Raw genomic sequence first — 25143 nt, forward strand, 5'->3', positions numbered from 1 at the left:
AGCACTTAGATGTTAAGAGTGTACATTATTCAATAATTTACTCTTTACAAGACAACTGGGTGTGAGTTAACCAGTATAAACTACCAGACTATATTCATATTCCAGGCCCTGTTCCTCATAAGACTATTTTTTACTTTATTAATGGATGTATGTTTACATCAACTATCCTTAGAGCATCAAAAAGTGAGTTGCATTTTGGTATAAAAAACCCATATAAAATATTCTCTATGCCTAATGATTTATAAGGTTATCTAGTTAATGGACAGTGCAAAAGAACTGTCTGACAATTAAGTTGGATTGGTATGGAAAATTAGTTCTGCTAGAGAAAGGAGTTCTGTGATCAAAAATGTTTGGAACAAACTAGATCAAACATAAGTAACCAGGATTTAAAGTACCTTAGGCTTTATCAAGCTCCCTGAAAAGGGTGAGAATTTCCCAAAAATGTTTGGTCACTGAAAGTCCTACACCTGGGGCGCCTGGGTGGCTCAGTCAGTTAAGCGTCCAGCTTCGGCTCAGGTCATGATCTCATGGTTTGTGGGTTTGAGCCCCGTGTTGGGCTCTATGCTGACAGCTCAGAGCCTGGAGCCTGCTTCAGATTCTCTATCTCCCTCTCTCTCTGACTCTCAAAAATAAATGCTGTTTCTCTCTGTCTCTCAAAAATAAAAAAAAATAAAAAAAAAAATAAAGTCCTACACAGACTGCCTATAACCAAAATTCATAGGAACACCTTGAAGGAGTCAGAGAATCATATGAAGAGTTCTAATACAAGTGTCTTGGCAGAAACTTAGATGAATAATATCATATGTCATTTTAAAAGTTTTTAGCCTCAACCATTAACTTAAAGTAAGAAAAATTATAACTGACCTCAGAACAGTGTACAGCAACTCGATTACCTATAAGCTGGATGTTGAGATCCCAGGCTGCTGAGTCATATTATCACCCTTATTCCACATGAATGGTGTAAGAGTTGTTTACATTAGTTTCTTCCTACAACACTTTTAATTAATACTGTATTTTATTTTATGGCTCAGTTAACATCCTCTCACATTATCACTTAATACGTTCATGGAAAAAAAAAAACTAGCAACTAGAGGACAAAAGTATATGGATTATTTATTCACACATGTTTATACTGCTGACCAAATGAATCTGACAGCTAATTATATAAAATTATAATGTCAAAATGACTATCTGATACTTCCTTTCCAGGACTGTTGAAAGCAAAAGTGGATTTAAAATTCTGTAACTTTACAAAACTTTTTTTCCCCCAAGATGCTACCATTCAGTCTCCATCCTTTAAGAGACCCAGAATTTTATAAAAAGCATAGTTAACTTGGTCACCAGTCATACTAAAATTATGTCAATGCGTATGCACATTTTAAGCTGGAAGACATTCAGTTAAGGTGTAAGAAAACATATGGCTTTTTAAATCTTCATTAAGAAAGACCTGGGCATGTTTGCAAGGAAAGGGGCTGCCTTACTGACGACAGCTTATACAGGGATCTTAAGTGCCAAGGCCGTGATGACCACGTTGTAGTTTCAGCAGGGAGGCCACTCAGAAGCAGGCTGCGGTGCCCACCATGGTCAGTACCCCCTACACCGCACACCTGCGCTCAACGCCTCACCAGCTTAGCAGTGCCAAAGCCTGCAGCTGATGCCCTCCAGGAAGGCAAGCTCAGGGTTCCTGAACAGTTAAACAAACTGGGAGATTACCTGATTTTTTTTTAACTTTGTAAACAGTTGGCATTATATATGGAACAATTTAGTTTAACATTTCATTAAAAATACGTGTCTCTTCCAGAAAGTCTAGATTTAAAAGGAAGATGCCAATTTAGGCCCTCTCGGTCATCCCTAATGAAAAAAAGTGCAGAGAGAAAAAAAGTACAGTGTTTTGTTAAGAACTTTTTTTTTCCACAGAAGATAATAAAGCATATTGAAGAAAAATATACACTGTATATTTAAAAAATACCTCCTGTAGCCTTATTTCTCTGTAGATTAATTTGCAGTCCACCTAAGCTGATGTAGTATAAAATTTTAGGAACTACAATTTTCTTCTTAGGCAAAGACCAGTGAGTTTCTGTTCTTAAATTATGTGTTGAAGGAATAAAGAAGCCCTTCTACAAATATGGCACAAAATCCAAACTTCTTCTTCTAGCTCACCTTCCAAACCAACAGCCACAAAGAAAAAATTCAAAGTATAATTTGTAGCCTTCAGGTAAGTATACATTAGCTTCATCTAGGCTTTCATTATTTGGCTTCTTATATAATCTATCTTGTAAATACATTCTTCTGGGTTTACAATGTTAAAAATTAAGGCTAAAAGGTATTTACATCAATTCTTCATAAACCAGTGTTTTAGGATACTATACAAATATCCGTTAAGTGGTAGCTTTTCTAAAAGCAATACTGTTCCAATACAAAAACATTTCTTGTATGGCTTTGAATTATGCATTAAGGTAAAACCACATAGAAAGGGAACAGACCTATAACAAGGGACAAGCATGGCAAAGCCCAAAAAGCATTAAATTCAAAGTAGTCCAGTTCATTTCTTCCAGGTCAAAAACATTCACAGTATTTCTTCAGCTTTCAAATTCTAGACACTCAAATTGCCATCGTACCCTGCAAAAACTAACACATAAGCAAAATCATCAGCGGGTAACAAAAAAAAAGGTTTTTTTTTTTTGATTAATTATACTCCATAAAAACATCTTCATAAGAAGGGACATTTTTAAAGTTTCCAAGGCTTGTAATTTAAGCAAGTACATACTAGTAGGGAAATGTTGCCACTACAACTTCCTCATAACAAGAACAAAACAAAAACCCTGAAACACTGAAATACATGTGAAATAAAATTGTTCCTATAATTTCAATTTAAAAAAACAACACCCTGGAATCAGATTAATTGCAACAATTTGAAAAGAGAAATGAACAGCTTCATAATCTATTGAGGATGAAAACTTCCTCTCTCTCTTCAAGATTACCAAAACGAAACTACTGTTTATAAAAATGGTAGTTTGGCCATTAAAAATGACTGGAAAAGTAGACTGCCAAAAACATGTCATAAAATTCAGAAGTACAATACAATGTCAAATTGGTATCTATACAAATATTTAATCTTTTATTTGCATTTAACTGATAAATCTAGAAAAAGAATATGGTCTCTAAAATATTTTATTCCCAGTATTGGTACCAGGGATCACTTAACATTTCTGACAACTATGAACACATCTAGGGGGCAGTGTAAATACCAGAATACTTACATCATCATACACAAAATTCACAAGCCCTTGCTGCAAGTGGTCTCTTCTCCTAAAGAAATCTTTAAACAAACAAAAAAATTGTATTACAATTTTAAATATTTAATTGCAAATACTTAGTGTCCCTAGGTACTAAAAAATGACTAATTTCATTCTCAATTAAAACAAAAAAAGTTTCTGTAGGGGTGCCGAGGTGGCAGAGTTGGTTAAGCACCTGACTCCAGCTCAGATCAAGATCTTCCAGTTTGTGAGTTTGAGCCCCATGTCAGGCTCCGTTCTAACAGTTCGGAGATTGGGATTAACTCTCCCTCTCTCTATCACTCTGTCCCTCCCCTGCTTTTGTGTGCTCTCTTTCTCTCTCTCTCTCAAAATAAATAGTAAAAGTAAAAAAAATTTTAATGTTTTTGAGAGTATTTAAATTCCATTTGGTTAACACAGTGGAATATTAATTTCGGGTGCACAATATTATAATTCAACACTTCCCTACATTACCAGGTGCTCATCACAACCGCACTCCTTAATCCCCATCACCTATTGAGCCCATCCTCCCAACCACCTACCCTAGGTTGACCTTCAGTTTGTTTTCTCTATAGCTAACACTTAGTTTCTTGGTTTCCCTCTTTTTTCCATTTGCACATTTGTTTCTTAAATTCCATATATAAGTGAATCATATGGTATAGCTCTTTCTCTGATGGACTTATTTCACTTAGCTTGAAACTCTCTGGCTCCATCCATGTTGTTGCAAGTGGCAAGATTTCATTCCTTTTGATAGCTGAGTAATGTTCCACTGTGTATACATACCACATCATCTTTATCCATTCATTGATAGATAGATACTTGGGCTGTTTCCATAATTTGGCTACTATAGATAATGCTGTTACAAATATCTGGGCTTATGTATCCCATTGAATTAGGATTTTTGTGTCCTTTGAGTAAATACCTAATCATGCAATTACAGGATTGTATGGTAGTTCTATCTTTAACTTTTGAAGAAACTTCCTACTGTTTTCCAGAGTGGCTGCACCAGTTTGCATTCCCATCAGCAGTGCAAGAGGGTTCCCCTTTCTCCACAGCCTCAACACCTGTTGTTTTTTGTGTTGTTGATTTTAGCCACTGTTCTTTTTTGTGTTGTGATCTATAGTTCGCTGGTGAACAGTGATGTTGAGCATATTTTCTTGGCCATCTGGATGTCTTCTTTGCAAAAAGGTCTATTCATGTCTTCTGCCCATTTTTAATTGGATTACTTGTTTTTTGGTAGTTAAGTTTTATATGTTCTTTATATATTTTGGATACGAAACCTTTATCACTCATGCCATTTGAAAATATCTTCTCCAATTCCATAGGCTGTGTTCTAGTTTTGTTGTTTCCTTTGTTGTGCAAAAAGTGTTTTATTTTTTAAGGTTATTTATTTATTTTGAGAGAGACATAGAGAATATGAGTGAGGGAAGGGCAGAGAGAGAGGGAGAATCCCAATCAGGCTCCATGACACCATTATGTTTTCATTTTAATTTGTTTCCATGTATTTTTAAAAATTTTCTACCTGACCTATTCATTGTTTAGTAAACTGTTGTTTAATGTCTATGTATTTATGATCTCTCCAAGTTTTTATCTTGTAGTTGACGTCTAGTTTTACAGCATTGTGGTCAGAAAAGATGCATGGTATGATTTCACTCCTTTTGTATTTACTGAGGCCTGATATGTGACCTAACATGTGATCTATTCTGGAGAATGTATCATATGCACTTGAAAAGAATGGGTATCATACTGATTTAGGATGGAATGTTTCAAATATATTTAACTCATCTGATCTGGTGTGTCATTCAAAAACATTGTTTCCTTGTTTAGTTTCTGTTTAGATTAGCTGTCCATTGATGTAAGTGGGATGTTAAAGTCCCCTACTATTATTGTATTATTAACCATCCATTCCTTCATGTTTGTTATTGTTTTAGATATTTAGGTGCTCTCATGTTGGGTGCATAAATATTAGCAAGTTGGCAGATCTCCTTGTTGAACTGTCCCCTTCATTATGATATAGTGCTCTTCTATAGCTCTTGTTACAGTCTTTGTTTTAAATTCTAGTTTGTTTGATATAATTATTGCAACTGTGGCTTTCTTTTGACATCCATTTGCTTGATAAAGTTTTCTCCATCCCCTCACTTTCAATCTGCAGGTGTCCTTAGGTCTAAAATGAGTCTCCTGTAGACAGTGTATAGCTGAGTCTTGTGTTTTAATCCATTTGGACAACCTATGTCTTTTGATTGTGGACTGTTCAGTCTGCTTACATTCAAAATAGTTCTTGATAACTACGTTATTTAGTGCTATTTTATTACTTGTTTTGTCGTTTCTGGAGATTTTCTCTCATCCTTTCTTGTCTTTGTCACTTTTGTTCTCTTGTTGCAGTCTCTTTTAATATTTTTGCAGAGCTGATTTAATGGTCACTAACTCCTTTCACTTTTGCTTGCCTAGAAAACTCTCCTATTCTGAATGATAGCCTTGCTGGATAAAATATTCTTAGCTGCAGATTTTTCCCATTCAGCACTTTGACTACAGCATGCCAAGTTTCTGTTGAGAAATCTCCAACTAGCCTTATGGGTTGTCCCTTATAAGCTAAGGACCTATTTTGCCTTGCTGCTTTTAAGATTTTTTTATCACTGTATTTTGAAAATTTAATTATAGTAGGTCTTGGTGTTGGCTTGCTTCGGTTGATTTTGATAGGCGTTCTCTGTGCCTCCTGGATCTGAGTGTCTGTTCCCTTCCCCAGATTAGGGAAGTTTTCAGCTTTTTTTTTTTTTTTTTCCAAATAAAATTTCTGCCCTCTTTTCTCTATCTTCTTCTTCTCGGAGTCTTATAAATGTTATTATGGCTGATGAAGTCACTGTGTTCTGTAAGTCTATGCTCATGTTCCATATTCTTCTTTGTCTCTTTTGTTCATCTTCATTATTTTCCATTATTTTGTTTTCAACATAGCTAATTCATTCCTCTGCTTCTTCCAGCCTGCTGTTCACTGTATCAAGCCTATTTCCAATCTTATTTATTACATTTTTCATCTCTAATTCTTCAACTCTTTTATCTCAATGGTAAGGGTCACTCTGATGTCTTCTATTCTTTTATAACCCCAGTGAGTAACCTTATGATTCTTGCTTTAAATTCTCCACCAGGCTGGGGCGCTTGGGTGGCTCAGTCACTTAAGCATCCAACTTTAGCTCAGGTCATGATCTCACGGTTCGTGGGTTCTAGCCCCGCACCAGGCTCTGTGCTGACAGCTAGCTCAGAGCCTGGAGCCTGCTTCAGATTCTGTGTCTCCTCTCCCTGACCTTCCCCTGCTCACACTCTCTCTCAAAAATAAAAAATAAATAAATAAATAATTTAAGAAATTAATTCTCCACCAGGCATGCTAGTTACATTCGTTTTGGTTAAATCTCTGGCTGTGGCCTTTTCTTGTTTTTTTCATTTGGGATAAATCCCTCCATCTTGGCATTTTGTCTAAGTCTCTGCCTTCTTCTCTTTGTTACAAAGGCCAGTTAGGTCTCCTGCTCGTGAGAGTAATAGCTTTGTAAAGAAGAGGTCAGTCGTGTCGAGGGCCTGGTACTTCAGGGAGTGTCTCTGGTGTTTGCTATGTGTGTTCTGCTTTTATATTTTGGCTGCTCTGTCCTCGCAGCCCATCATCTGTAGAGGCTCTACTTACCTGCTGTGGGCAGTGCTTGGTCGTTGGCCAGAATGTGGCAAGTTTTAACTAGATGTGCTGTGGTCTGCTTGTTAAATGAGACCTGACACCACCTGCACCGGAACTGACGCTGTACAGAACTCTTTAGTCAGGAAATGTGGTGGAGGCAGGTACTTGTGCTGTTCTTCTGGGGGAGGAGCCTGCCATTCTAAGACTGAAGTACACTTGACTGAGAAGTCAGTCCTGCTTGTGCACAGGGCTGTGAAGTTTGGTATAAGCAAATCAGGCAGCCCATGTATGTACTACGCCACTTCCCATATGTGGCTATGTGTTTATGCTAAAGGGTGGGGCAGGGAAATGATACCAGCTGGCTCCTTTGTGCTGGAGAGGTGTCCCTATGAATTCTGCCTCTCAGGGAAGTAGAAGAAGAGTGAATATTCTCCCCAATGTGTGCACCAAGCATTCTTCAAATCACTATTTCCATGTTGTCTGCCCTCAGGTTCTTTGCCTGCCTTTTCTCCAGGACCAATGCAGTACCCTCTGGACTCTATCCTAGCCTTGCCTACTAACCTTTAAAAGTCCAAACTTCAAGCCCTGCTAGTTGCAAGAACTCACGAAATTCAGCCTCTCATTTTCCAAGCCAGTGCTCTGAGGAAATGTCCTCCCTGGGTGTTCCCATTTGTTCCTCGCTCTCTCGCCCTTCTCCGTGACTACAGCTTCCTCCTCCCTGCAGCACCCAGGATCCACTTCTCCCCTAAATCATGTCTCCACTCATCCTACCTTCTTCTATGTGGCCTCTTCTCTCCCTTTAGTTGTAGAGTGTGTTCTGTCAGTCTTCGGGTTGATTTCTGGGATCTTTATGATGATCTGACGGCTATCTTGATATGTTTATGGGACAAGATGAGCCTAGGGTCCTCCTATTCCACAGCCATCTTCCCTTTTTCTCTTCATACTGAATTAAATCAAGGGATTTGATATCCCAAGCAACTGAGACATGAAAACTTTCCAAAACTGAGCTACAAAAATTTTTCAGTATTCATACTGCTAAAGTTTTTAATTTTTTGTTCACAATATTGCTAAAGTTTTAAAGGCTTAAAACTAATTAGATTTAACAGTGAACAAAGATGAAAAATACATATTATAAACTTGTTGAAGAAAACAAGAGATATTTTTCAGAGAAATAGATACAGGGGCACCTGGGTGGCTCAGTCAGTTAAGCGTCTGATTTTTGGTTTCTGCTCAGGTCATGATCTCATGGTTTCATGAATTCAAGCCCCACATTGGTTTCCGTGCTGACAGTATGGAGCCAGCTTGGGATTCTCTGCTCCTCCCCTACTCATGCCGTCTCTGTCACTCTCAAAATAAATAAACTTAAAAAAAAATCAGTAACTTGAAAAAAGAAAAAAAAACAAGAAAAATAGCTACATAACATTATACCAGTTTTTAAATGATTAATACCTGTCAGTGCTCGAAGCTTCACACAGCAAGCCACATAATCATCAAAGAAGATTCTGCCATTCTTGCTGTACCGTTTAACAATAGCAGTTAATGTCTGAGGGCTCAACCTATAACCTAGAAAAACATTAAAACTTCTAAAACCAAACAAAAGAACACCACAGCATTGCATTTTCTTTAAAAACAATAAAAAATAATATCCCAAAATTCATTCCATAAAAATATATACTAAAAACACATTCATATTGAAATTTATCAAAGGCTTTATCACTAACAGTTAAGTGGTATATATACATATACCACTTTTTTATATTTATATAAATATAAATTCTAGTTCTGTAAAGAAGTCATAACTAAGAAAAACGTAACTATTGTTTTCTAATTTTAGAATATAGTTTTATTTTTAAATAATGTCTAGAATTATTTTGTAAATTTTAATGTTCCAATATTTCAATTCTGTAATTTCATACTTATTTAAAGAATATCAAGCAAAGATTATTAGTGATTTTTGCTATCATTCAAATTCTTTACTTCCTTTTTCTTTCTTCTTTTTCATTGAGGTATAATTGGCATATATAATTATGTTAGTTTCAGATGTACAATATAATGATTCCATAGTTGTATATATTGCAAAATGATCACTATAGTAAGTCTAGTTAACATCCGTCACCCTATATAAACAATTTTCTTGTTATGAGAACTTTTAAGATCTATTCTTAGCAACTTTCCAATATGTGCATATTTTATTGTGAAGGATGCTGACCTAGAATTATTGTCACTATATATTACTAGATTAGTAGATTTGGACAGAAGACACTAATCTATTCAAAGAGGAAAACAATTATAAACATGGAGAGAATTTTATGTGTAGCTACAGTAAAATGTAATCCAGGGAACTTGCTAAAAATAAATAAAGATATAAATTAATATAAGTAAAATATGCAAGCTAATGTAATTATATGCACATTTATCTTAAGCTTCTTAGTAGAGAATCATGATCTGAATGTAGGAATGATACAATTCTTATGATTTCCCATAGCATTCTCAGCAAAATAATCTGAATTTTTTAACATGTATATGAAGATCTTAAATTTGAATACTCCATAATACTTCTTTGTGGCACTCAAATGCCTCTGTGAACTCTTTAGCAGTTTTCTTTTTTTGCATAAGGTTATAGTAACTTTTCAACATTATGTTAAATTAAGGATCAAGCTTAACCCATTAGGTTATTAACGCTTTCACTGAACTATTCATGATGTGTTCAGGACTGTCCCTAAAATGACCATCTATTAAAAATAAAATGTCTACTTACAAAACAAAACAAAGCAAATCACTAGCTTTAGTTTCTTTAAATTGGAATTTGAGATTCAGATATTAAAATCTAAAAGGTTAATTTTCTTACAAATGTATTTTGTTTAGAAATAAGTGTAAAAAATTCACAAGGGTAAACACAGATAGGAAAACTACTTAAAACAGCATGAACTGTAAAAACAGGTTAAACATCATTTTATACTGCCACTTCTGAAAGAAGGTTTCAGAAGACTGAAAACCTCAGCTTATCAAAGATAGGATAAAAACAAAGTTACATTCTTTTAAAATACTCTAAAATGCAGACTTCACATTCTGAGGTATTTTTGTGTATACTGTGTATACTAACAACATAAAAAAATGAAGGAAAATTTAGAAAACATGGTTTTTACTGCTGAAAAGCTAGAGTATGGTATGGAAACCAGTAATATATAGAGATAAGCCTTTGTTATCAAATTAGAAATCTTACTACAAATGAAAGCTATTCCATGCTCAGGGCTTGGAAAAACCAATATTGTTGAAATGTCCCTATTACTCAAAGCAATCTACAGATTCAATGCAACCTCTATAAAATATAGATGGCATTTTATCACAGAACTAGAACAAAATTATACTAAAATCTGTATGGCACTTACAAAGACCTGAAACAGTCAAAGTAATCCTTTGAAAGAAGAACAAAGTGGGAGGTATCACAATTTCAGATTTCAAGATATACTATAGCACTGCAGCAATCAAAACTCTGTGGTACTGGCACAAAAATAGACAAACAGATGAAAAGAACAGATAAGCCCATGATTATAAGGTCAATTAATCTATGACAAAGGAGGCAAGAATATACAATAGGGAAAAGAGTCTCTTCAACATATGGTGCAGAGAAAACGGTACAACTACATGCAAAAGAATGACACCGGACCATTTTCTTACACCATAAACAAACTCAAATGGAATAAAGAACTAAATGTGAGATCTGAAAACATAAATCTCCTTGAGGAAAACATAGGCAGTAATTTAACACTGGCTGAAGCAATATTTTTCTAGCTAGGTCTCCTGAGGCAGGGGAAACAAAAGCAAAAATAAACTACTGGGATTATACCGAAATAAAAAGCTTTCATACAGTGAAGGAATGCATTAACAAAATGAAAAGGGCAACCTACTAAATGAGACAAAATATTTGCAAATGACATCCTAAGTGGTTAATATACAAATATAAATAACTTATACAACTCAACACTAATAAAACCCCAAATAAATCTAGTTAATATATGCAGAAGATCCAAAGAGACATTTTTCCAAAGAAGTAAATGGAGGGCCAACAGGCACATGAAAAAATGCCCAACAGTCTGAATCAGCACGTAAATGCAAACCAAAACCACAATGAAAGATCACGATACATCTGTCAGAATGGCTAGAATCAAAAAGACAAAGAATAACAAGTATTGGTGAAACTGTAGAGAAGGAGCCTTTCTGTTAATGGTGCAGGCATTGCAGAAAACACTATGGCGGGTCCTTAAAAAATCAGACATAGAAGGGAGCACCTGAGTGGCTAGGATGGTTAAGCTTCAGACTCTTAATTTCGGCTCAGGTCATTACCTCATGGTTCCTAGTTTCCAGCCCTGCATCGGGCTTACCCTGACAGGGGCAAGCTTGCTTGGAATTCTCTTTCTCTCCCTCCCTCTCTGCCCCTCCCCTTCTCTTTCTCTTTCTTGCAAAATAAATAAATAAAATAAAGTAAAAATTAAAAACAGAAATACCATATAATTCAGTAATTTCATTACTGGATATTTCCAAAGTAAAGGAAGACACTAATTCAAAAAGATAAATGGAGCCCAGTATTTACCGCAGCATTATTTACAACAGCCAAATTATGGAAGCAACCAGAGTGTCCATCAACCAATAAATGGATAAAAAAGATGTGGTGCATGAATACAATGAAATATTAGTCAGCCATAAAAGAGAATGAGATCTTGCCATTTGCAACAACATGGATGGCCCTAGAGGATATTATGTTAAGTGAAATAAGTCAGAGAAAGACAAATACATTTGATTTCACAAATATATGCAATTCAAAAACAAAACAAAGAAAAAAGGGACAAACAAAAAAGACCCTCAAATACAGAGAACAAACTGGTGGTTCCCAGAGGAAAGCATAAGAGGTACAAACGTCCAGCTGCAAAATAACTAGGTCACCCCATGGGCGTCTGGGTGGCTCCAACTTCAGCTCAGGTAAGGATCTCACCATTCACAAGTATGAGCTCTGTGTCAGGCTCTGTGCTGACAGCTCACAACCTGGAGCCTGCTTTGGATTCGGTGTCTCCTCCTCTCTCTTCCCCTGCCCTGCTTGCTCTTGCTCTCTCTCGTTCTCTCTCTCAAAAATAAATAAGCATTAAAAAAAATTAAAACAAAATAATTGAGTCACCCTGAAAAATACAGCATAGGGAATATAGTCAATATGATCATAATATCCAATGTATGGTAACAGATGATGAATATACTTGTGGTAAGCACTGAGTAATGAATAAAATTGTTGAACACCTGGTATGCAAAGAATAGAAATGTTGTGTGCCTGAAACTAATATACCACTGCATATTAACTATACTTCAAAAGAACTGGCAATATAAATAAATGTTAGAGATCTCAACAAATTTTTATAAAAGAATACAATATAAATGATGGTTACCAACAATTAGAGGAATATATTTTAATACACTCGACAGAGAAAATTCAGAAATTATCTTGTCAACCAGAATGATCAAAGATCATCTTCTGAAAAAAATCACAGATAAAATGGTTTTGTTAAGTCTTCAGTCAGAATTCATCTACAATCTTCAAATCAAACTGGGAAACAGTTGGTGAAATAATATATTCCTTTATTACTTAACATATCGAAACAGTTAAGATTCATTTCATCAAAGAACAATTGATCTGGATAGATTCTAAAGAATGTTAATATTCTTACCCATAGCAGCAATGGCTTGATTCAATTCATGATGTTCCACTGTGCCGCTTTGGTCCTGATCAACAGTCATGAAGTTTTGCTTCCAGGCATTAAGAGCTGCCCAAAGTTCTTTGAATTCATTAAATCCCATTTTTCCTGTGTAATCTCTCTGATAGTTTTATTAATAAAAATAAATTTTGATAACAAAGAGAATTTACTTGACCCAAAGCTGTAAATCACTAACTAAAATATTGTTAGTATGCTTCTGCAAGTTAGCCAAGTTTAGCATATGAATAGATTTCTGCATAAAAATGGAAACATGGAATTCAAACAGAACCTTAGAAAGTATTTTTAAAGTTTCTAATTTACTGTGGTCATCTATAGCCAAAAGTTGCTTAGTTATATTCAGAAAGCAATTATTCCATATTCTAGTATTTTCTATTTTTATACAAGGATACATCCAACATGGCGATCATAATTCTGCAGGTTTCCAAACTGAAGGCTGTAAAACATATTTGTTATTTGAACTAGAGTCTGCCCAATTTTATCTATGTAAAATTATGACAATTACTATTATAAAACAAAATGTTTAAAAATTGCCAAAAATATACAGTCACCCTATCTATAAAAAAAAAAGACTAAAATAAAATTTGCTACTACTTCAAACTACTCACATCTAGTAAGGAGATTTGGGTAGTTAGATAAGCAATTATAAAACAACTGAAAATTGCTCTCACAGGGGAAAGGAGGGCTTCAATCTTTCTAACATAAAGGACAAGCAGGTTTTTAAGTAGAAGTTTGACATATACTGAGAACACAAAACTTGAAAGATTTAGAAATTTGATTAAAGTATGGGGTGAAGGACTGGCCTGTGATGACATCTCAAAGGGAGATGAAGGTCAGAACATGAAAGTCTTGAATGCCACCCTGAAGATTTAGACCAATGGAAGTCACTGAAGAATTTTATAGAGCAAAGTAAGACGAACCCGGATGTAGGTAAATCATTTGCTAGCTTACTGCAATCAATCAAGTAAAAATATGAGCTTCCGATTTGAAGCAGCTGTTTTCCCTTGGGCAAGGGAAAAGGCAGGAAGAAAAAATAAACTATCTTAATATCATAGGTTAATAGAGATATTAACACTTTTATATATTTATAGAACTATAAATGAAGACTCACCAGTTAGAATTTTTCTAATCCTTATCACAATTATATTGACTTAGTATGCTGATTTACCTCAACACTCATTGTATCAGTCTTGATAAGAGAAATATTATGTCAGTGCAGTTTAGGTAAGCTTACCAAGTTCTTACTAATAGCTCCTTAAAATGAATGAATAAATAAAAATGCTTAAAATTAAGTTATCTTTTTTTATTTGATAGTACATTTTGAAATTTTATAATAAAAAATATTTCATCTAAATTTTAGGCCTATTAAGAAAAACACTCTGCTTCAGATTCTGTGTCTCGCTCTGTCTCTCTGCCCCTCCCTCCTCACACTCTGTCTCTGTCTCTTAAAAATAAATAAACATTTAAAAAAACTTTTTTAAATCATAAAACATTCTATAAGTTAAAATAGCAGATCTTCTTTAAATGTTTAATATGGCATCAATGTTAGAATAGGTGGTCATAATATTTTCAGACAGACATTTCGACAGACACTCAATGAGTATTCACTATGAGCCAGGTAGTATGATTCTGTGATTTCACATAAACATATAAAAGTATTATAGTCCCAATTTACAAATGAAGAAATGGAGGCCTAGCATAATAAAGTTTTCCAAGTTCACAGAGCCAGTAAATGGAAGAGTCAAGACTGGAGCCCAGTGCTCCTTCAAATCCTGTTCAAGTAGGAAGAAGGCGGGTGGCAAAGTTTCCATGAGCAACCTCTGGATGGCATTCCCTCATTTTGTCAAGCGAATGATACATTTTGCTTTCAAGTAAACATGGCACACATCCATTACGTGGGAGAATCTCAACAGAGGATAACAAATGGCAAGAAGTGAATCTTCATATAAGCATATCTTTAATCATAAAATAGGACTGAATATATATATATATATATATTAGATTAAATATTTTTGACAAAGAATAGAGAAGAATTTTGGAGAAAGTTCATAGATTTTTAATACACCATTAGAATGGGAAAAATATTAAATTTTCTAAAGTCATTAACCATTAGAAAAAAGAGAATAAAAGAAAACAAAGGAAGAATTGTAAAAGTAGTAAGAGGGACAGAAGTTAACTAACCTCGATCTGAGAAAGTGACTTCATGAACACCCAATAAGAAAAGCTGAAAAGAAATCTAGTTATTCAGGGGAAGACCGCAAACATTTAAAAACTGATTGTATCTCTAAATATGGATGTGAAGGAAGACATAAAAACAGAAGAACCAGCTATATTATCTATTTAAAAAGCATCTAGAGTCCCCAGATCCCTCCTTGCCTAAGCTCCGTAGATGGATGCCATGTCTATTCTCACATCAGCAGAAGTCTGGGGAGTTACTTTGGAGAGTTCTTCAAATTTCAGGATATCAGGCATATATCCAAAGCCCTAACCACTAACCAATGACGAGTAACCCCTATTCTCTAACCCTGATACTAATAGTGACTCTAACTTTAACCCAACACTAACCCTCTGGAGAGGTCTTTGCACAAAGATAACTGTCATATACCCTAACAATAATCCTAACACTCACCCCTAGCCCCTAACCTTTAACCCCCAATACGTACACTAACCCTAATCTTCACCATAACACTAACCCTAAAATACCCTAGATGTGAGAAAGTGGCTTCCTGAACACATGGAAACAAAAGCAGAGAAGCAGCCCAGTTACCATGGAGAAGAACCCCCAAATTTAAGAATCTTTAGTATTTCTAAATATGGGTATGAAGTAGAGATAAAAACAGAAGGACCAACTGACTATTTATTTAAAGAGGATTTAGAGCGTCAAATTTCCTCCTTGCCTCAGATCCATAGATAGACGTCATATCTACACTCATACCAGTAGAAGTTTGGGGATTTATTGTCCAGGGAGGTTTCTGAACTTCAGGATGCCAGGCACATATTCAAAGTCCTAACCAATAACCAATAATCCCTAGCCCCTAACCTCCAACCCTGATACTAACAGTCACCCTAATGTTAACCCTAACACGAATCTTCTGGAGAGGTCTCTGAATGGCAGGACACCAGGCACATACCCTGACATTAACCCTAATCCGAACTCTAATCTCAACCACTAATCAATAACCTACAACCTCTAACACTAACACTAATCCTGACTCCAACCTTAACCCTAGAGATGAGAAAGAGACTTTCTAAACACAATTTTTCTGATGAAAAAAAAGTTGAGAAGCAGCCTAGTTGCTCCAATGAGAAGACCCCAAACATTTCAGAATTGGCAGTATTTCTGAAAATGGATGTGAAGGTAGAGATAAAAATGGAAGGACCAATTAAATACCTACTTAAAGAGCATTTAAGCCCCCAAATCCCTGCCCTGCCTCAGCTCAGAGGACGGCTGTAATGTCTATTCTTACTTCTTGGTATTTATATGGTGGAGAGGTCTCTGAGTGCAGCATATTAGTCCATACCCAAACCCCTAAGCCCTATTTTCTAGCCCCTACGCTAATCCTCACCTTAACCCTAGACCTCTGGAGAGATCTCTGAACTGCATGACACCAGGAACATATTAGAACCCCTATTCCGCAACCCATAACCCTTAACCCCTAACCTCTAACCATACACACACTAACTCTAAAACAAACCCGAACTGCCGCCCTCTGGAGATGTCTCAGAACTGCAAAACACTAGGAACACACACTAGCACTAACCAGACCCTGACCCTGACCTTGACCCTGACCCTAACCCTAACCCTAATCCCAACTCTAGCCCTAACCCTTGATCTGAGAAAGTGGCTTCGGAACATAGAAGAAAAGCTCAGAAGCAGCCTAGTTATCCTGGAGAAGACCCCACAAACATTTATAAATTGGTAGTATTTCTGAAAATGGGTATGAAGGTAGAGATAAAAACAGAAGAACCAACTGAATATCTATTTATAGAATATTTAGAGCACCAAATCCCCTCCCTGCCTTAGCTCCGTAGATCTCAGTAATGTCTATTCTAATCTCAGCAAAATCCTGGGGATGTATACTCTGAAGAGATCTCCAAATTCCAAGAGACTAGGCATACCCGAAGCCCTAAGCCCCATCCCCTTACCCCTAAGGCTTAACCTCAAACCCTAACCCTAACCATCTGGAGAGTTGGTTACAATACTCCAACTCTCCAATGTACAATACCTGTCACATACCCTAACACTAACCCTGACCCTAACCCTAACCCTCACCCTAATCTTAAGCTTAGCTCTGAAAAAGTGGCTTCCTAAACACACAACAAGAAAGCTGATAAGCAGCCTACTTATCTTGGGAAAGAACCCAAACATTTAAGAATAGCTAGTATTTCTGAAAATGCGTGTGAAGGTAGAGATGAAACCAGAAGGATCAACTGAATACCTACTTCAGGAGTATTTAGAGCCCCAAATCCCCTTCTTGCCTCAGATCAGTAGATGGTTGCCCTGTTGATTCTCACCCCAGGGGAAGTGTGGGGTTTTATTCTCTGGAGAGGGTCTCTGAACTGCAGGGTACTAGGCACATATCCCACCCTAACCTAAGCCATCTGGTAAAATAAGGAATTTAAATTACTGCTTATCAAAGACTGAGGACCCTGCTGGGTCGTCTGCCCTCCTTTCCTACCAAAGGATCAGCCCAAAAGGAAATCCCTAAATACACTGATACTCACTGTTGCACGACAAACGGCCCCCTCAGACCACCAGACATTGAAGTCTACAGTCAATATTAAACATCACCCGGGAGCTTCTCACCTGCACTTTAGTTAAATATGTACAACCAAGGACCAGCAGACCTGAGAAAAGCACCTAACATGAAAGACACCCAAATAAATAAACTGGAAAAAAAATTTGGAGAAAACAGTTTACAAAAGAAGAAAAAACTTTGAAAAAGACATTAACAGTTTCAGAGAGATAAGGGCAGACTTCACATACAGGAACAAAAAGGAGCTCTTGGATTTTAAGAATATTGTAACGAATTAAAAGAATCATAGAAGGGGAGCACTTGGATGGCTCATATGGTTGAGTGTATGACTCTTTTTTTTATTGCTTTATTTATTTTTGAGAGAGAGAGAGAGAGAGAGAGACTGAGACAGAGACAACGTGAGCAGGGGAGGGTCAGAACTTGAACCCAGGCCCCAGACTCTGAGCTAGCTGTCAGCACAGAGCCCAAAGCAGGGCTCAAACCCACGAACCGCAAGATCATGACCTGAGCTGAAGTCAGACGCTTAACCGACTAAGCCACCCAGGTGCTCTGAGTGTCTGACTCTTGATTTCTGCACAGGTCATGGTCTCATGGTTAGTGAGATCAAGCCCCGCATCAGGTTCTGCACAGATAGCAAAGCCTTCTTGGGATTTTCTCTCTCCCTCTCTCTCTGTCCCTCCCCTGCTCTAGCTCTCTCAAAATAAATAAATAAACCTAAAAAAAAAAAAAACCAGCCTGAAAGTCTGTAGTGATAAAAGTATATTATTTTGAGGTCTGGAGGCATATTTTAAGAGTCTGATGAAAAAGTCAAATGAGATTTCTCTAGGAATAGTTAAAGTCAGGGAGACAGAAACACAGTGCACAAGAAATAGTTATCTTCATAATAATCTTTGCAGAATTATTTGACTCTTTAAATCATGGGCATTTATATCTGTGAGAAAAAGGGTTTTTAATAAATATTTTAAATATGGGGTAGGGGAGATCTCACGAGAGTAAGTTCCACTAATTCCGGACTGTGTCAAACATTTCTGAAGTTCCTCAGCATCCACTTCACCATCCTGTTAAAAAATAATTATAACCTGATTTAAGACACAAGTGTATAAAATCATATTAAAGTGCAGGTTGGCTGTTCTAGGCCAAATCAACAGACATGCATTCTTTAAAACATTATTATCAACTACAAAATTAATAAGTATTAACAACAAAAGCATATTACAGAAGAGCATGCAAAATAATGTTTTTCACAAATTATATTCTATTAATTTTTAAGCATTTCAAATACAATCTATTTTCTCTACTCCTGAGAAACAGCATACTCACTCTGACCAATAAAAGGTCAAAATAATATCTTGTGAGAGTCATTGTACCCCTACCTAAAACAGAAAAACGATCAAAATGTGTTCAGAACAGTCGCAGACACATGCCCCTAATGCAACTTTTGCGGGGAAATTATTTCTAAGGGATACTGAAGCTGTAACCACTGAAGCTACAATCCGGAGGAGAGAATCCCTTTCCCCCAGTCGTCCTGCATCTTGTTGCTGTTCTTCTGATATGGCCCAGACATTCTTGTTTGAACTTATTATGGGAAATAAAAATCTTTTAAGCACAAACAAGAAATCACAATGGAAGTACAACAGGTTGAATATTTTCATTATGTCTTAATACCTCCCCCTGTTTTCTATATAAACATACAGAGCAATTTACTTGGAAGCATCATAAACATTTGTCATAAATGCAAAAAATTAGCTCTGAGAAAGGATCTGGGAGACAAATTTAAAACACAAACTTTGTAAGAGCTTGTCTTTCTTTTTTTTTTTTAGTTTTTTTAAATTTATTTCTGAAAGATAGAGAAAGAGAGCGCGAGCAGGGGAGGGTCAGAGAGAGAGGGAGACACAGAATCCGAAGACAGGCTCCAGGCTCTGAGCTAGCTGTCAGCACAGAGCCCAACACGGGGCTCAAACCCACAAAACATGAGATCATGACCTGAGCTGAAGTCGGACGCTTAACCAACTGAGCCAACCAGGCACCCCTAGAGCTTGTTTCCCTAAGAAACCAAGAAATGAAGAAAATTTTTACAAATTATTTCTAAGAAGTATTATAAACACTCATATCCTAATGGATCTTTATCAGGGAATTCCTTATAACAAAAATTTCAGTAAGAGAAAACATTCCAGTAGTGGAAATAAGAAAAAATAAAAAGCATTCTTTCCAATGGATCAGCCATGTGCCTACAAAGAGTATCTAAATGTTTCTTTCTCTGACGTGCATGATTTTGAGATTTTGCTTATTAAAGTTTTAAGTCTCCAGTAAGAGAATTATACTTTAAAAAAAAAAAAAAAACACTGTTTAGAATCAAAGCTAGGTTAGAATTTTTCCTCCAAAGATAAAAAGACTTTGGAAGGAATTTTTAGACAATCACCTACCTCCCTATTATATCAAATCATTATTATATTTCGAGACTTTGAATAACTATGCATACACTTCTAACATGATCCGAGAAGAAATCAGTAAATTCCACCAAACTAACAAAGAAACAAACACAATCAATCAAGTCCACAGCTGCCATTGTCAATAGTATCCCCATGAAACGATGGCACAAACAAGGTCATTGCCAATATTGCACAGTAAATTTTAAAAGACAATCTTTTACAAATTATTAAAATGTAAGATAGGAAATGATTTTTCTCTCATTTTTATTTAAAAATGTCTTCTATCTTCTAGTACACTTAAGATAACATGGTTATAAATTACCTTTACCTTAACTTTTCTTACATGGGAAAATGATACTCTACCTGAGACTAAAATTAATGAGAATTACTAAGCTTCATCAATTTTTTCTCACTTATAAAAAAATAATGCATTGTATAAACAACAGGCTCAAAGGCTCAAACTTAAAACTTTCTACAAAAGAGAAATTTGCATTCACCAAAGACCTTAACCAATCCAATTAAAATGAAGGAAATCAGTCCTATGCAGTCTGATGAAATTTCTGTTCAACTATGAGCTTCTATGTTTCACAGAAAAGTCCACTTAGTGTACTGAAGACCTTTCTCTGAATTCTGTATATTGAGAGACATAGAAGGGACCCTGAGAGTCCCTTCTCTGGAAATTCTTTTGTAGGGAAAAACAAAGATTACAGAGGAAGAAAAGTTGAAAAGTAGTAGGTTCAAAAGACACATTATAAATTTGGGTTAAGGAGTATAAAAATTATTTTAATCTTTGTTAATCCTTTTTGAAGAGACTGAAACTAAAACAGTACAAAGATAGCAAACTATTGTTGACAATTTTAACACTGGAAGAGTTAAGAGGTCAAATAAAAGTCTCTAAATACATATGCCCGGTTCCTTTGTTTTAAGTTACAGTTTTATAAAATAGATTTAATATATAGTCAATTATAGATGACAGTCTTATTCCCTGCATTACACTACTTATGCGTTCTTTGCAGATTAGAATGGTATAATGGAACAGTTAGCATTACAGTTAGCTGCAAACAACAGAAAATACTACCAAAGAGACTTAAACCAATAAGGGTTGATTGTTTTACAAAAGAAGTCTGAGACTAGACAGAATAGGACTCTATGGCAGTTTTACAATGACATCAATCTCTACACACTTTTCCACACATCCCATCCAAAGGCCTTTGTCTCAAGCTTGTTGACTCAAGGTACCAAAATGACTGCTGCACCTCCTACTTCAAGTTCCCTTTCTAGGCAGGAAGAATTAAGGAGCAAAAGGGGCCAACACTAGTTCCCAGGAGGGATTTTCTCACTTAGAAAAGAAAAAGCGTTCTCAAGAAACTGCTCCTAATCTCAAGGGTCAGTCCTATGGCCCGTGACCACCTTTACTAATTACAAAGGTGTCCAGGATGACATTAGGGCTTTTCCAACTACTACCACAGAAGGGAAGAAGAGGTTGTGAATGGAATTGGGGTCACGAAAACGAAGTGTCTGCCACATCTATTAGTTCTGTGTATATCCTCTATTTCCAGCCAGCTATAGTAAATACTCAAGCGAATGAATAATAAATGAAAAGTGTTATCAGAGTTCTGTGACATATTAACTACTCAGTAAGTTTTCACTGATAGGTATAAAAGAAGAGATATGGACTGTGGCTAAGACTCAACTGTGAATCTGTCTCTTCTCATTAGTCTGGTATTTGAACCTCCTTTCTGCCCTGTTTTCTTTACACTTTCCCAATGTGCTTTACCTTTTAGTCTCTCCCAAGCTATTCACCATTTAAAAGTCTCCTTTTCCGACACTCTGCCCCAGCTTCCCCAAGGAGATTTACATGTAGACCTCTTTCTCCCAATCCTCTTTGGCTCTATCGCCATGCACCACACTGCTTCCTCTTTTAATGAAATCAACAATGTATCAGGTATCATACTAACAGAGTTTTAAAAAATGAAATATTATGACTACCCTCATCTCTGATCTCAAGAGAAAAATTAGTCCAGGTAAGCTTAAATACAAATTTCATATACATTTAAAATGACACACTAAATCTTTCAAAGAGCAATCACTTTTTAAAACTGGCATCTGTGGGGCGCCTGGGTGGCTCAGAGGATGAAGCACCTGACTTCAGCTCAGGTCATGATCTCCCGGGCCCTGGGTTTGAGCGCTGCATAAGGCTCTGTGCTGACAGCTCAAAGCCTGAAGCCTGCCTTGAATTCTGTGTCTCCCTCTCTCTTTGCCCTTCCCCCTCAAAAATAAATAAACATTAAAAAAACTTTAAAAACCAAAACAAGAAAACCCTGATATATGTGCCATATATTTAGCATCTCACCTGTCCAGCAACGGCGGTGAAGTATGTCCACATGGGGTCTCCGGCTGAGGAGTAACTGTCAGAATATGCTGGGTGTCCACCAGGGTACAGGTCTGGCCCTGTTCCAGGCACAGGCTGTCCCGTTTGCATCTGCATTCCTGGCATCTGACCGCTAAAATTTCCGAACTGTAAGAGTGAAAAAGGTTACGATTATAAATACAAACACTATCTGCTATCTACTAAACTTGGTTTAAAAGAAAATATTTATGAGGAGTCTACTGAAAAGCAAGTATAGAAAGAGTTACTAAAAAGCAACCAAATTCACTATCACAAAAGCTGTAAGCTACAAAATTCTAGATGTCCTGCATTAGGAACTAATTCAGTTCACTAACATGTTATCCAGTATCAAATAAGTGTAACAGAAAAAAGAACTCTCTAGCTTGTAAGAACTTAACAGATGAACATGAAGAACAATTTTTAAGTGTTTACCATCAACATCACTGAAATAAACAAAAAGTAAAGAAATAACAAGAAAATTTCACCTACAGTCAAACTAAGAAGTAGCATACTTCGGACACAAACTTAGAAGAATACATGGCAAATACAATGAAATTGTGAACTAGTCATGGGCAACTGCATAACGTGCAAACATTGTCTCCACCAGAAAATACTTATTTTTTTTTTTTAAGGCAACAATAGGGGTAACTGGGAGGCTCTTGTCAGTTAAGTGTCCAACTTCAGCTCAGGTCATGATTCCATGGTTTGTGAATTCGAGTACTGCATCAGGCCTGTTCTGTGCTGACAGCTCAGAGCCTGGAGCCTCCTTCAGATTCTGTGTCTCCCTCTCTCTCTGCCCCTCCCCGCTCATGCTCTGCCTCTCTCTGTTTCAAAAATAAATAAAACACTAATAAAAAATAATTTTTTTTAAATTTTAAAAGACACCAATAAGGGGCGCCTGGGTGGCTCAGCCAGTTAAGCATCTGGCTTCAGCTCAGGTCATGATCTTGCAGTTCATGGGTTCGAGCCCCGCGTTGGGCTCTGTGCTGACACTTCAGAGCCTGGAGCCGGTTTCAGATTCTTTGTCTCCCTCTCTCTCTCTGACCCTCCCCTGTTCATGCTGTCTCTCTCTGTCTCTCAAAAATAAATAAAAAGCATTTAAAAAAGACACCAATAAACAGATAAAGTGATAATTCCAACAACAGTCTTCAAAACTAGCAAGAATAGCAATAAGAATACCAACAATAATAATGCACTGCTAATATTTACTGACAGCTTTTAATAGCCCAGGTACTAAATACTTTCCATATGTGATTTGATTTTCCAAAAACTTTATTAAGTATGAAACGACTATGTCCTCTCTGCAGTTAAAGACCTAAAATTTCAAGAGGTTTCCTAAACTGGTTAAGGTCAAATAACTACTAAGAAGGAGACCATGGTTCAAATGTAGATAGTCTGATGTTTGTTTCCTGCTATGGTATGGTTTCTCTCCACTTTTTTCACTTTGGAACTTGGTATACATTTTTAATACCTTAGAAAGGCATTTTAATGAGCATTTTTATGACTCTGGAGGAGAAAGAAGTATCAAGATTGTTCGTTATTCCATTTTGAACAAAAACCTTTACCTGCATCCTTAAAGGATGAATAGAGACTGCCAGAAGGCAAAAAGCAAAAAATGAATTCTAAGTTGGAGGGGGGTGGGGGGGAGTCAAAAGTTCCTCCAAAACAATAAAAATAAAACAGTAGCTTGAAGAGCTAGATCGCTGGATGTGTAAAGGGCAAAGGTATGGAGGAAGTACTGGAGCTCAGAAAATGTACTTCAAACTCCAGGAAATGCGTGTCTGGATCATGAAGCAATTAAGTATAAGAAAGCAAACAGTCAATGTTAAAAGAATATAATGGATTAAAAACAAACGAAAATAGATGGGATTTTTTAAAAACAGGTTTTTCTTTGAAAAGAAGAAAAAGGCCAATAAAAGACAGGCCAAATTTGGATATTAAAAAAAGAGTATAGCACAAATTACAACTTCCAACTTTCAAAGGTGATTTCGGATAAAGTTATGTAAAAAAGAGTAACCTAACACTGACCACCTCCCCCCAAAAATCTAGAACAGATCGCCCCAGGTAGAAAATAGAAATTAGGAGACTTTTAGCATACTTATTTATTCATAAGCAACTTAAAGGGCAGAAAACAAGAAGTGGTCAAAAATTCGGAAAGAGAACATGTCGCAAAACGGGTCGACCACAAAATATTACTGGAACAAGGAAAGGGCGGTTTTGTTCCTCCAAACCAAGAAGGAAATTTCTAAAAGCACATCACATCCCTGGCTCTACAAGGAGCGCTAAAGGTGCCCCGCCCCGGGAAGGGGGTGCCTAGAAAACCTGTGGCTCCCCGCTCTGCCCAGAGCCCAGCTTCCAGCAGGGTGCAGTCTCAGCCCCGCTGCTTCGGGAGACCAGCCACGGGAAGCAGAAACTGACAGCGAACTTCCCAGGCGGGCACCGCCCGCAGGGGCGCTCCATCCCGCGGGGGCGGAGGCTGCTTAGAATCGGCCCGAACTCACCGCTCCTCCGTACCCCGGGTAGGCCATGACAAGCTGTAGAAGCGTCCTCCGTCACCCTTCGAAAGAGCGTCCGCCCAACTGGAAGAAAGGCGGAAGAACCAGTGCAGGTGCAGAGCAAAGGCAGATGCTAGAGAGGTGCTAGCGGTGTGGTTTACTTCCCTGCGACCGCCCCTTCTCGGGGTCGAACCCCGCCCTGCTCGTTTCCGATTGGCTGAGCCCGGCCCTTAGGAGCCCATGCTACCGAAACTCCCGCCTTCAAGGAATCTAATCCCACCCATCTCATCTCTGATTGGCTTCACGCACCCAGCCCCCTTCTTGATGGGCTCTTATTGGCTCTCTCAGGTCTCGCGCTCCCTCCTCACCAAACTGCGGAGAAGGTTT

The 25143-nt window shown here is 37.0% G+C and overlaps 1 protein-coding gene across 1 annotated transcript; it reads right to left on the reverse strand.

The window, feature by feature from the left end:
* Nucleotides 1-1088: 1088 nt before the first annotated feature.
* Nucleotides 1089-24892, reverse strand: GCA (grancalcin). The gene is made up of 8 exons (XM_029934482.1): nucleotides 24763-24892; nucleotides 22226-22390; nucleotides 18432-18501; nucleotides 13079-13122; nucleotides 12642-12789; nucleotides 8380-8493; nucleotides 3261-3319; nucleotides 1089-2628 (listed from the first exon to the last, which is right to left on the reverse strand). Exons 1-8 carry the CDS (start codon nucleotides 24787-24789, stop codon nucleotides 2602-2604), a joined length of 654 nt encoding a protein of 217 aa, XP_029790342.1. The 5' UTR covers nucleotides 24790-24892; the 3' UTR covers nucleotides 1089-2601.
* Nucleotides 24893-25143: the final 251 nt, after the last annotated feature.

The sequence above is a fragment of the Suricata suricatta genome, chromosome 3 (assembly GCF_006229205.1).
Source record: "Suricata suricatta isolate VVHF042 chromosome 3, meerkat_22Aug2017_6uvM2_HiC, whole genome shotgun sequence".
Classification (NCBI taxonomy): Eukaryota; Metazoa; Chordata; class Mammalia; order Carnivora; family Herpestidae; genus Suricata; species Suricata suricatta.

Excerpts from the sequence above, each read along its gene's own strand:
- GCA (XM_029934482.1), bottom strand. The coding sequence starts at position 24,789 with ATGGCCTACCCGGGGTACGGAGGAGCG. Across the intron at positions 22,391-24,762 it reads ACCCGGGGTACGGAGGAGCG|TTCGGAAATTTTAGCGGTCA; the intron begins GTGAGTTCGGGC and ends TCACTCTTACAG. Across the intron at positions 8,494-12,641 it reads TCAAGCCATTGCTGCTATGG|GTTATAGGTTGAGCCCTCAG; the intron begins GTAAGAATATTA and ends ATGTTTTTCTAG.